The sequence below is a fragment of the Marmota flaviventris genome, chromosome 3, assembly GCF_047511675.1.
Source record: "Marmota flaviventris isolate mMarFla1 chromosome 3, mMarFla1.hap1, whole genome shotgun sequence".
Lineage (NCBI taxonomy): Eukaryota > Metazoa > Chordata > Mammalia > Rodentia > Sciuridae > Marmota > Marmota flaviventris.
The window spans coordinates 124,719,913-124,733,995 of record NC_092500.1 but is presented as its reverse complement, the minus strand read 5'-3'; the positions used below and the strand labels follow the sequence as shown (position 1 = coordinate 124,733,995).

Here is a 14,083-nt window from a genome sequence, read left to right as displayed (position 1 = left end):
ATTCTGTTTTCTTTTTTGATACCCGGGATTGAACTCAGGTGCACTCAACCACTGAGCCACATTCCCAGTCCTAATTTTTTTAAATAATTTATTTGGAGACAGGGTCCTCCAGGGTCTCACTGAGTTGCTTAGCACCTCGCAGTCGCTGAGGCTGGCTTTGAACTCATGATCCTCTTGCCTCAGCCTCCCAAGCCGCTGGGATTATAGGCGTGTGCCACCATACCTGGCTACTCATACATTTTTAAGATTTGGATTGTTTTCTCTTTTTGTTTTGTAGGTATGGGGGATTAAACCCAGGGACCCTTAACCACTGAGTCACATCTATTTTCCTTTTCATGTTTTATTTTATTTATTAATTCTAAAAAATATTTTTAGATGTTGATGGACCTTTATTTTATTCATTTATTTATATGCAATGCTGAGAATTGAACCCAATGCCTCTTGCATGCTAGGTAAGTGCTTTACCACTGAGCCAACACCTGAGCCCTCATTTTTTTTTTTTTTTTTTTTAGACAAGGTCTCATTAAGTTGTTGAGATTGACCTTAAATTTGTGATCATCCTGCATCAGATTCCCAAATTGCTGGGATTATAGGCCTTCACTGCCACATCCTAAAAGCTTACTCTTCATTTAAGGAAATACCCTTGACATCCTTCTAAGCGTATATATGTAGAACTTTATTCTTTTTGTTTCTTTTGCTTTGCAATTATGAAAGCTGATTTTTAAATTCTGGTTTGAGATATTGTAGACTCACATACAATTATAAAAAAAAAAAAATACAAGGGGTGGAGGTTGTGGCTCAGTGGTAGAGTGCTTGCCTAGCACGCATGAGACACTGGGTTTGATCCTCAGCACCACATAAAAATAAAAAATAAAGGTATCGTGTTCACCTACAACTAAAAAAATAACAAAGAAATCCTGTGTATTTTTTACCTGATTTACCCCAATGGTTACATCTTGCAAACCTATGGTACAAGATCATAACCAGGATATTGACACTGATATGATAAGGATACAGAACATTTCCAGCACCATGAAGATGTTTTTTAAGCAAATGCTCTTCCCTCCTGTATCTCTCACCTTGCTAATCCTTGGTATCACTAATCTGCACTCTATTTCTATAATTTGTCATTTCAAGAATGTTATATAAATGTATGTATATAGTGTATTATCTTTCTAAGATTGGCGCTTTTTTTCCACTCAATTCTCTGGAGCCTCATCCAGGTTGTTGTGTATGCTACAATTCATTTCTTTTTACTGCTGAAAAGTATTCCATGGAATGAATGTAATCATTTACCATTGAAGGATATCTAGGTTGTTTCTAGTTGTGGCTATTATAGATTCTTGTGTTAATAGGTCCTCATTGATTTGGAATAATACCTAGGAGTTCAATGGCTGGGTTGTTGCAAGTTTAATTTTTTGAAAAAACTATTCAAGTATTTTTTCAGAGTGGCTACAACCTACAGTTATCCTACAACCTCACCAGCATTTGGTGTTGACACTTTTTTTTTTCTCCCCCTGAAGTCCTGGGGATCAAACCCAGGGCCTCATCCATGCTAGGCAAAGTGCTTTACCACTGAGCTACACCTTCCAATAGCTTCCAAAAAAAGCTATTTTTTACTTTAGCTATTTTGATAGGTGTAATGATATCTCATTGTGATTTTAATTTGCATTTCCCTAATGACTAATGATGTTGAATAACTGCTTATATGTCTATTTTTATATAAGCCAAGTATATCTTTTTTGGTGATATATCTGTTCATGTATTTTACCCATATTCTTTTTTTTAATATTTATGTTTTTAGTTGTAGTTGGACCCAATACCTTTATTTATTTATTTATTTATTTTAATGTGGTGCTGAGGATTGAACCCAGGGCCTCACACATGCTAGGCAAGCACTCTACTGCTGAGCCACAACCCCAGCCCTGCATTTTACCCATATTCTAATTGGATTGATTAGGGTTTTCATGTTGATTTTTTAGTTCTTTTAATATATTTTCGATACCATTCCTTTATTAGATACATGGTTTATCAATATATTTTCTTTTTCTTTTCCTGTAACTTGTCTTTAATTTTTGCAGAGCAAATTTTTAAAATTTTGATGAAGACTAATTTGTCAATTTTTCCTTTTATGAGTTGTGCTTTCTAAAAAAACAATTTATAGTTGTAGATGGACAGAATGCCTTTATTTTATTTGTTAACTTTTATGTGGTGCTGAGGATCCAATCCAGGGCCTCACACATGGTAGGGAAGCGCTTTGCACTAAGCTACAACCCCAGCCCATGAGTTGTGCTTTTGATGTCAATCTAAGAATTTTTTGCCTATACTAGATCCTGAAGATATTCTATGTGTTATAATTTTATATTTTACATTTAAAGTCATAATACATTTTGAGTTAATTTTTTTTTTATATTTTTAGTTGTAGATGGACACAATACCTTTATTTTTATTTGGTGCTGAGGATTGAACCCAGTGCCTTACACATATGAGGCAAGTGCTCCACTATTGAGCCACAACTCCAGCCCCTTATGTTATGTTTTTTTAATATTTATTTTTTAGTTGTAGGTGGACACAATACTTTTATTATATTTTCACATGGTGCTGAGGATCGTACCTAGTGCCTCACGCAAGCTAGGTGAGCACTCTACCATTGAGCCACAACCCCAGCCCAAGTTGATTTTTGAATAAGGCAGAAAACTTAGGTTTGTTGTTGATTATGTTTTTTTTTAACCTATGGATGTCCAATTGCTCCAGCAACCATTTATTGAAAAGGCTGTCTTTCCCCCATTGAATTACATTTGCACCTTTGTAAAAAGAAATCAGTTGAACATATTTATATGGATCTGTTTCTCTATTTTGTTCCATTTATCATTTGTTTATCCCTCTGTCAATACCACAGTCTTGATTATTCTGGGTATATAATAAGTCTTAAGATTGACTGATTTCTCCTACTTTCTGCTTTTTTTTTTAATATTTATTTATTTTTCAGTTTTTGGCGGAGACAACATCTTTGTTTGTATGTGGTGATGGGGATCGAACCCAGGCCGCACGCATGCCAGGCGAGCGCGCTATCGCTTGAGCCACATCCTCAGCCCTCCGCTTCTTTTTTTGAAAAAAAAATTTTTTCAGTTCTTCTAGTTCCATTGATTTTTCCATATACATTTTAGAATAACCTTGTCTAGGGGGTTCTGGTTGTGTTTCAGTGGTAGAGCACTTGCTGGCATGTGTGAGGCACTGGGTTTGATTCTCAGCACCACATATAAATAATTAAATTAATTAATTAAAAGTCTATCAACAACTAAAATATATTTTATGTTAATATTTTAGTTATAGTTGAACACAATACCTTTATTTTATTTATTTATTTTTATATGGTGCTGAGAATTGAACTCAGTGCCTCGCATGTGCTAGACAAGTGCTCTACCACTGAGCCACAACCACAACCCTTAGAAACATATTTTTAAAAAAGAATACGCTTGTCTATATCTACAGAAAAAAAAAACTTGCTGGAATTTTGGTAGTAATTGTGTTAAATTCATATCAATTTGGGGAAAATCTTCTCTGTGTTGACTCTTCCAATCCATGAGCATTTATTTAGATCTTCTCTGACTTCTTTCATCTCTAGTGTGTAGTTTTTAGTATTCAAACCCTTGCATGAGTATTACTGCTATATTTCCAAGTGTTTGAAGACTTTCCTTTCTTAACAGACTTATCTTTCTGTTATCAAGACTGATGTCTGTTGGATTCTGTGTGAGCAGAGAACACATTCTGTATAATTTCACTTAAAAACAAAAAACATTCCTGAGGTTTGTTTTATGGCTGAAGATATGGACTACCTTGGTACACGTTCTGTAGACATTTGAAAAGCATGTATATTCTGCTGCTGTTGGGCAGAGTGTTCTATAAATGGCAGCATGGTACTATTGAATTCTCTTATGTCTTTGCTGATTTTCTGAGTAGTTCTTTAATCAATTGTTTGGAGTGAAGAGATGTATTTGTCCAATTTTTCCTTTTAGTTCTCCCTACTTTTTTTTTTTTTTCATTTTTTGCTGCTTTGTTATTTGGTGCATACACATTGAGGATTACTGGTCAGGTGCAAGGGCAAAACCAAAACAAAACAAAAACCCCAACAACCAATCATTGCTATGTCCCCTGGGATTCTCGGTAGATTGACCTTTTCATCATTATATAATGATACAGTGTAGTTCTCTGTCTCCACTAGTTTTATTTGTTCTGGAGTTGACTTCATCTAATATTAATATATCTACTCCTTCTTCCCTTTGATTTACTTGCTTGACCTGCTTATGTTATTATATTTGAAGTCAGTTTCTAATAGACTGTATATTGTTGGGTTATGTTTTTTAATCCACTCTATCAACCTCTGTCTTTTAATAAGTGTATGTAGATCACATGTATTTAACATAATTATTGAGAGATTAGGGCTTAAGTCTGCTATTTTATTTTTGCTTTCTGGTTTTTCTGTTTTCTTTTTCCTGCCTTCCTAAGGGTTACTTGAACATCATTTTGTAACCAAGTGTGTTTTAGAACCATTTTAGGTTTACAGAAGAATTGTAAAAATGGTACAGAGTTCTCATATACCCCATACCCAGTTTCCCCTGAGCAGTGGCACAGGCCTGACACTCAGAAGGCTAAGCAAAGTTATTCTTGCCCCCACCCTTCTTCTCCATATCAAACTCTTTGGGAGTAAGAACTTATACATTAGCCCTCATTAGCCCTTATGTCCTATCCTACCTCCTTGAGGACAGATAATCAATACAAATTATTTGGAATTCTTCTACAAGAGAGATTTCTCTCTTGTCCGTTTATTTATTCAATCAGTTATATCAGTATGGTTTCATATATTTAGTCTATACTTTGGGATATAAACATTTTAAGGAGTGTTTTAGAATACATTTTGATTTTTCTATAAAGTTTTTGAGTGTAGCTCTTTTTACTTCCTGTGATTGCTCTAGGTATTACATATATATGTATACAGTTGTAGTCTACTGGTGTCATGTTACCATACCTCCTTTTATGTCCCTTTGCCGTCCCCATTTATAATATAATTGCTTTAAATATTTTCCCCACACACATCTAGAATTACTCAAATAGTGGCACAACTTTTGCTTTCAACTTCATAATGGAAAGAAGTTGGTGTTATGGCTCAGTATAAAAGCACATGCTTAGCAGTTGCCAGACTCTGAATTCAATCCCAAACCCTGCAAAGAAAAAAAGAGAGAGAGATCAAGAGGAAGGAGAAAGCCTATTGTATTTAGTCATATATTGTTTATTGGTTCTTTCCTTCTTGATATGCTAAGATTTGTTCTTAGTTCCTTTCCTTGAGCCATTTTTTTCAGAGCAGTTCTGCTTGCAACAAATTCATCTGAGAATGTCTTCATTTCTCATTCATTCCCAAAATGCATTTCTTCTGGTATAGGATTAATAGTATACAGATTTTTTTTATTTTTATTTATGTATGTATTTATTTAGTTTATTGCAGTAATGAGGATTGAACTTAGATGTGCTCTACAATTGAGCTACATTGCCAGAAATTTAATTTTTTTTTTTTTTTTTGAGACCAGGTCTTACTAAGTTGCAGAGGCTGGCCTGGAACATGCAATCCTCCTACTTTAGCCTCCTGAGTTGCACTCCACTGTACCCAGTTAATTATGATGTGTCTTGATGTAGATTTCTTAATGTGGGTTTATTCTGTTTGAGGTTGTTTGCTCAGCTACTTGCATTTGAATCTAGGTTAATATCCTTTGCCAAATTTGGGGAGTTTTCAGTGATTATTTTTTCAAGTAGTTTTTTCAACACAATTTTCCTTTTTCTTTCCTTGGTCTTCATTGACACAAATCTTTTAATATAGTCCTACAGGTTGCTATGGCTTTGTTAAAAGTTTTTTTTTTTTTTCTAATCTATTTCCTCTATGTTGTTCACATTGTGTACTTTTTATTTTTCTCTCTGGTAGTTCACTTATTTTTTTCCTCTGCCCTTTCCATTTTGCTGTTGAGTCCATTCACTCATCTTTGTATCTTAACTATTAAATTTTTCCATTCTAAAATTTCCATTTAATTCTTCTCTTTGCTGAGTTTTCTTAAGGTGTTTTCATTCATTTAAAGCATGTTTGTTATTGCTTACATATGGATTTTTACCGTGGCTGCCTTAAAAATCTTTGTCAGACAATTCTAACTTCCATTTCAGCATTTCATTGTGGCTTTTTTTTTTTTGTAGTGAGTAATTTTTTATTGAAAACCAGATATTGGAGTATTATGTTATGAAATTTTGAATTGTATTAAACCTTCTGCTTTAACTGGCTTTCTTTGATGTTGCTTTGTCAAGGAAGGAGGGGGCTGCCTTAGTACTGCCAAATGGAGGTAGAAATCTCGGTTCCCTCTCATCTTTCATTGCCACTTGAAGATGTTTCTCACTACAGTTGGAGAGAGTGGGGATTCCAGTTCTCCATATGGCCTCCATAGATTGTGCAGTGGAGTGGCCTTGTCCTTGCTGAGTGATGAGAAAAGTCTTGACTCTCCACCAGACCTCCTCTGACACCAGCCCTGCAGGAAGGGTGGCTTTTTACTGCTTATTCTCCACTAATGTTGCAGAGTGTGAACAGCCTTATTGCTGATTGGTGGGGATGAACATCCCAGCTCTCTACTTTGCCTTCTCTGACACCATCCCAGTGAAATTTTTGAGACAACTTACTGCACTCTCAGGAGGGTCAAATTTAGGCTCCCCACTCAGCCCATGCTGCACGGGTGGAGATAGGGCCACCATTTTTTCCTCTGGTGTTTGGCTGGAGTAAAGCAGTTTTCATTTAAAAGTCTTGCTCGGTTGCTCTTTCCTAGTCTCTAGCTAGAGAGAGCTGGCGATTGTTGAGGCATATTTTTGTCTGTATCTACTGCTGTTTCCAGGACTAAATGGAAACGAGGAACATATTACTGGAAATTGGATCCTTACTATAGAGTGACAAAGAACTTGACTTAATTGTGTAGTGTTTTGCAGAGGTAGAATTTGCAAGCATTGAAATTGGGTATTTAGCCAGGCATGGTGACATGCGCCTGAAACCCCAGCAGCTAGGGAGGCTGGAGGAGGAGGATCCCAAGTTCTAAGCCAGCCTCAGCAATTTAGTGAGGCTGTAAGCAACCTAGTGAGACCTTGTCTCTAAATCAGAAAGAAAAAGGGCTTGGGATGTGGCTCAGTTATAAAAGCCCTTGGGTTCCATCCCTAGTTCCAAAGAAAGAAAGAAGGAAACGAAGAAGAAAAAAAGAAATTGGATATTTAGCTGAGGAGTTGTTTTCGGTGGGTGGGCAGGTGGGGGGGTTGTTTGTTTGTCTTTCTGGTTCTGGGGATTAAAGCTGAGAGATTTCTAAGCAAAAGGGAACCAGAATTTGAAGATTTGGGAAATTCTCAGCCTATTCATATTGCAAAAATGAGAAAAACGTGTTTCCAAGAGAACACCAAAATTTGGGTATACTATCACTCAACAAAGAACCTACAGGCTTATAGGAGCAGAAACACTACTTGTTTGAATTGAAGAGGTCAGAGGTGGGAGGCAATGAAGAATGGACTCCTTGCATTTGACAGGACAGACAATAGAGTTATTCAGATATGAGTGTGAGCCATTTTTCAAGAAGAGGAAAAGTTTGCCTGTAATCCCTGCAATTTGAGAAGCTGAAGCAGGAGGAGCTCAAATTTGAGGCTATCTTGGGCAACTTAGAAAGACCCTGTCATTTCTTCCCCCTTTTTGATTTTTCCCTTTTGGAATGAAAAAATATGCCTTATGCCTGGCCACACTGTATTTTGGAAACACATAACTTGTCAGATTTCACACACAGCTGGAGAGGAATTTTTCCTGGGGATCAAATATACCTCAATGAATTATATATCACCCTTATCTGATTGGATGATATTTTTATTAGTCTATTTATTATTTTTTTATAGCACTGGGGATTGAATCCAGGAGTGCTCTACCACTGAGCTACATCCCCAGTCCTTTTATATTTTTTTTTTTTGAGATAGGGTCTTGAACTTGTGATCCTCCTGCCTCAGCCTCCCAAGTCTCCAGGATTACAGGTGTGCATCACTGAGCCTGGCTAATTGGAGGATATTCAGATAAGACTTTGGATTTTAGGCTTCAGAGTTGATGCTGGAAGAAGTTAAGACTTTGGGGGCTGTCAAGATTAAATGAGTGCATTTTGCATGAGTTCAATCCCCCAACATGATGGTATGGTATTTTGAGATGGGGCCTTCGGGAGGTGTTTAATGTTAGATGAGATTATGGGGAAAGTGCATTCATGATTGGATGAGGGTCTTTATATCAACCCACAGAGATCTTACTTTCTTTTTCTCTGTGCCATGTGAGGACACAGGAAGAAGACGGCTGTCCACAAGCCAGAAAGAAAGCCTTCACCAGAACCTGCCCATGAAATCAGACTTCCAGCTTCCAGAACTGTGATAAATAAATTTCTGTTGCTTAAACCACCAGTCTATGATGTTTCAATATGGTATCCCTAGTAGACTTAAGATATATGTTTACTCCCTTTTCCCACAAGCCCTCCTTTTCTTGAATTACTCACAATTGTACTATAATTTAACTCTTCCCTCATTAATGGATGTTCATGTTGAATTCTATTGTTTTGGTATTACAAATAATTCTTGTAATTTTATAATCCTTGCACAGATATCAATAACTATTCACAATTTTATTTCTGTTAAACATATTTTCCAGAATAGCTGTTACTAGGTAAAGGATTTTAGATTTTATTTTTTATTTATAAAACATTGCCAGATAATATTTGTTTATTTATTGACACTGGGGACTGAATCCAGAGGAGCTTTGTCATTGGGCTACAATCTTTTTAGTTTATTATTATTGTTACTATTTTATTTTGAGACAAGGTCTTGCTGAGTTGCTTCAGGGTCTCACTAGGTTACTGAGGCTGACCTAGAACTTGTGAGCCTCCTGCCTTAGCCTCCCAAGTTGCTGGGATTACAGGAACGAGCCACCATACCTGATGCCAGATTACTTTAAAAAATTAGTCTAATAAACTGGGTATGCTGGTACATGCCTGTCATCACATCAACTTAGGAGACTGAGGCAGGAGAGTCACAAGTTTAAAGCTAGCCTCAGTAACTTAGCAAGGCCCTAAGCAACTTAATGAGACCCTGTCTCAAAAAATGAAAAGAGCTGATGTGGATCAGTAGTAAAGCGCCTCTGGGTTCAATACCCACTACCAAAAAAAAAAATTAGTTTGATAAAGCTAAGCTTGGTAGTATGTGCTTCTAGTTCCAGCCACTCAGAAGGCTGAGGCAAGAGAATCATATAAAGACATTTACATGTGTGTTCAAAGACATAAGGTAATTCACTATAGAATTGTTTATGATAACAAATTGAAAATAGCTTAAATGTCCAACAATACAAGATTAGTCAAAGAAATCATGCTGTAGTTATGCAAAGGATTATGCAATTACTTAAAAGAAATGAAGTAAAACTATTTACATATGTGTATATATATGTGTGTGTGTGTATGTACATATATATACGTGTATGTGTATGTGTCATCCACACATATGAATATAAAACCATCTTCAAAAGATATACTTTTTTTTTTTTGGTACTGGGGATTGAACTCAACCACTGAGCCCCATCCCCAGCCGGATTTTGTATTTTATTTAGAGACAGGGTGTCACTAAGTTGCTTAGCGCCTCGCTTTTGCTGAGGCTGGCTTTGAACTTGCAATCTTCCTGCCTCAGCCTCGAAAGCCACTGGAATTACAGTCATGCACTACTGCACCTGGCTATCAGATATACTTTTTAAAATGAAAGAAAAGAAAATTTTGAGTGCTCTGAAACAACTTTCTCTAAGAGACCCTAGGCCTGAAAGTCAAAAGACCAGAGTTCATTTAGTTCAAACTCGACTCTATGTGGGCACAAAAGCAAGGATTTCTGCCCTGACCCTAGCTTCCTCACCAGTAAAACCGACACTTGGAGTCATATTTCCTAAACTTCATCCATTCACAGACCTCATATACAATTTTAGCCAAATCTACCTATCCAATTTATGTAACATCTTTAATTTTTAAAAAAAATTTTAGTTGTGGATGTTTTTAGTTGTTTATTTAGTTTTTATGTGGTACTGGTTCGAACCCAGTGCTTCACATGTGCTAGGCAAGCACTCTACCATTGAGCCATAAACCGGGCCACATTTAATTTTTTTAATTAAATAAATTCATTTAAAAAGGAAACTATAACATTAACATGAACAGAAAGCCAGTGTTACCTGCCATAAAAGGAAGCAACAGTAAAACAAACAAACAAAAACACAAAAGCTGCTGGACTAGGTGAAAAGTTGGCACAAGCCTGTATCCCAGCTACTTGGGAGGCTGAGGCAGGAGGATTGCAAGTTAGAGGTCAACCTGGGCACTTTGGAAGACCCTGTCTCCAAATTAAAAATAAAATGATGTAGGGGTAGCTCAGTGGTAAAACACCCCTGTGTTCATTCCCCAGTACAAAACAAACAAACAAACAGAAAACAAAAAACAAAAGAAAGAAAGAAAAGAGAAGAAGAAGAAGAAGAAGAAGAAGCAGCAGCAGCAGCAACAGTAGCAGCCAGAGCATGCCTACAATCCCCAGCCATTCTGGAGGCTAAGGCAGGAAGATCACAAGTTTGAGGCCAGACTGGTAAATCCCTATCTACAAAAAAAAAAAAAAAAAAAAAAAAAAAATCGCTGGCTGGGGATATAGCTCAGTGATAGAGCTACTTGCTTAGTATGGGTTCAACCCCAACAGCATCCAAAACAAACAAACAGACAAAAAAAGAAAACAAAACAGAAAAAAAACCCACAGAGTTATAAAGACAATGAGAATAAAATATATGTGAAAAAAAATTTTACAAAATGGTTCTAAGAAATATTGGAGTCTTTAGTCTGGAGATGTTACTTACTTTAAAAGCAAGGAAAAAAATCATTCAGTTACCTTTTTTTTTTTGATACTAAGGATTGAACTCAGGGGCGCTCTCCCACTGAGTTACATCCCAGCCTTCTTTATTTATTTATTTACTTTTTAATTTAAAGACAGACAGGATCTCTATAAATTGCTGAGAGGCTTGCTAAATTGCTGTGGCATTTTCGAATTTGCAGTGCTCCTGCCTCAGGCCCTGGAGTTGCTGGGATTGCAAGTATGCCACAGCACCTGGCTAGTCTGTTGCTTTCAATGGAAATAAAGTATCATCTACATGAGTCTGTATGTGTGTATATATATATATATATATATATATATATATATATATATATATATATATATAGTTGTTGTTGTTTTAGTACCTGGGATTGAACTCAGGGGTACTCAATCACTGAGCCACATCCCCAGCCCTGTTTTGTAGTTTATTTAGAGACAGGGTCTCACTGAGTTGCTTAGCGCCTAGCTTTTGCTGAGGCTGGCTTTGAACTTGCTATCCTCCTGTCTCAGCCTCCCCAGTCACTGGAATTACAAGTGCGCCACCATGCCCGGCTGTAGCAATAATATTATTGAAACCATGCATTTTAAGTGATAATTATTTTTCTAATAACCATTAAAATATTAAAAATACCACAGTACTAAAAGCCTGTTGTCACCAGCAGTCGGAGTAGGGAAATTCCAGAAAACAGTGCCACAGAATTTCTATCAACTCCAGCTCTTTGGGGGTCCCAGAATTTACTAGGTGCAGACCTCTGACCACAGGAGTGTTCAATCCATTGTTTTCCTCCATGGATGGGGGACAGGGAAATCCTACCTTTGGTCAAGAAGTTGTTCTGATTTCCCAGAATCTTCTGGTTAGAATGTTTCCAGGTAAACAACATGTTCTTCTTCTGGGAAGCTGTGCAGGGCAGTTCCACTGAACCATCCACTTGGCCCATCACCATTTCCTTTCCCTGAGTGACCACTGGGAGCAGTGCTGGGTGAAACAGAAAGGGATCAGGCCTCTGTACTGCAATGCTTCATCTTAGCATTTCCCCACCTCCCAAACCCCAAGTGTGAGCACTTACCCAGTTGCAGTACCAGGAACAGTTGCCAAAAAGCAACTCCTTGGTTCATTTTAGCCTTGCTGAGGTATCAGGCAGGGGCCTGAATCATCAGGAACCTGAACCTGCAGAAATGGTAGAGACCAAGGGAGTTAATAATCATTAGTTACTAGGTATTCATTGGACCTGGGCATGCAGAGACCTCGCTCTTCCTCAGGACCATTAATCCAGCCCAGGAAACCGGACTTGCTTATACCTCTAGTACATGCCACAAAATGCAATGCCTAGCTAGGCATGGTGGTGCACGCCTGTAATCCCAGCAGCTTGGAAGGCTGAGACAGGAGGCTCATGGGTTCAAAGCCAGCCTCAGCAACTTAGCAAGACCCTAAGCAACTTAGTGAGATCCTATCTCAAAATAAAAAATAAAAAGAGCTAGGGGTGTGGCTCAGTGGTTAAATAGCTCTTCATTTTTCTAAATGGCTGAATAAAACTCCCTAGTGCCAAAAAACAAATGCAATGCCCTGGTTAATATTGGGTGATATTAGTAGCATAACGGCAATTTCTCAGGCCTGACTTAGCCTCACATCTCTCTCTCTCTCTCTCTCTCTCTCTCTCTCACTCACACACACACACACACACACACAAACACACAGAAATTAATGTATCCCTGGATATTATATAAAAATATGAATATATTATGTGTTTTATATTAATAAAAAATGTACTGTATTAAAAAATACAGGCTTAAGTATCAGGGCATTTATATAGAGTTGTAGTTTTCTAATAAAAGTATAATAGATTTCTTGGGAGAATTTGGAGAGAAAGTAACTACATTTGAATTTTTTCTTTGCTTAAGAAATATCCAGTTTTGAAAGTTTGTAGTATGAATGGGTTTTCTTGTTCTGTTGATTATTTGAGGCTTTTAACAAATAGTTCATGAAAGGAAATACTGGACTCAAGTAAAGAAAATCTCTTTTCAGTTGGATTTCTTGCCTGCTTAGACTTTAAAAATGTAAGCATGAATTGCCAATTTCACTTCATGTAAATTACACACACACACACATACACACACACATGTTTATATATAAAATTTTATTTCACCTGTGAACTGTTAACTTTATCACTTCTACGGATGTCATTTTGTTTGTTTGTTTGTTTTTTGGTATGCTCCTGGAGATTAAACCCACATGCCAGCAAGGCTCTGAGTGCCCTGAGCTTCATCCCTAACCCCAATGTTATAATTTTCAAATATACAATATGTTTCCAGATGTGCCTTGCATTCAGGCTGCCTTTTTCTCATTTTGATTTTGTTGCGTCTCCTGCCTGCTCGCCAAAAGCTTGGATGCATCAGGCCCACGTAGAATTGAAAGCAGAGGCATCCTGAGCTTTAAAGCATAAAAATTCAACATACCACATATTGAGGTGGAAAAAATAGTTTGCTTATTTATTTATTTTGGGTGGTGCTGGGGATTGAACCCAGAGCCCCACAGATGCTAGGCAAGAGCCCTATCACTGATCTACACTTGCAGACCCTGTATGGGTTTTTGTTTGTTTGTTTAAAAAAAAAAAAAAGAGGGGCTGGGGATGTGGCTCAAGTGGTAGCATGGTAGCACACTCCCCTGGCATGGGTGCGGCCTGGGTTCGATCCTCAGTACCACATACAGACAAAGATATTGTCTCTGCCGAAAACTAAAATGTAAATAAAATATTTTTTTAAAAAAAAGGTGGGGGGGAGGGAGTGAGCTGTTTGCCATTTGGGATTAGAAAAGGATTCCCAACAAAGGTGGCAAAGTCATGGGAAACACAACACAGAGTCAGGCTAGGATGCAAAGCTCTTGCTACTACTTGGGGCTGGACAATAGGAAATGACTGAAAAGGAAGAGACAAAGGGGTCCAAACAAGAGGCTGGGGTATGTCTGCTCTGTCTTTGCTCTGTGTGTGTTTTCTGGTAATCACTCTGTGTCTAACCTCTTCCTGCTCTGCCCCATCACAGCTCTGGTCAGGTGATTCCTTATCCACAGCTCAAGTCCTCGTTTGATTCCAGAAACAGCATTTCTACCTCTTTAGGACCCTTGCTT

At 37.5% G+C, this 14,083-nt stretch overlaps 1 protein-coding gene across 4 annotated transcripts in view; it reads right to left on the bottom strand.

The window, feature by feature from the left end:
- Positions 1-14,083, bottom strand: part of Cd4 (CD4 molecule) — a 31,921-nt gene that overhangs the window by 12,771 nt on the left and 5,067 nt on the right. For all 4 annotated transcript variants that reach the window (XM_027951230.3, XM_027951231.3, XM_027951232.3 and 1 more), the window contains exons 2-3: positions 12,030-12,130; positions 11,777-11,938 (exon numbers count right to left, since the gene is read on the bottom strand). In XM_027951230.3, the coding sequence (XP_027807031.1) occupies positions 11,777-11,938; positions 12,030-12,078 (211 nt within the window). In that variant the 5' untranslated portion in view covers positions 12,079-12,130. The remainder of the gene's footprint in view (positions 1-11,776; positions 11,939-12,029; positions 12,131-14,083) is intronic.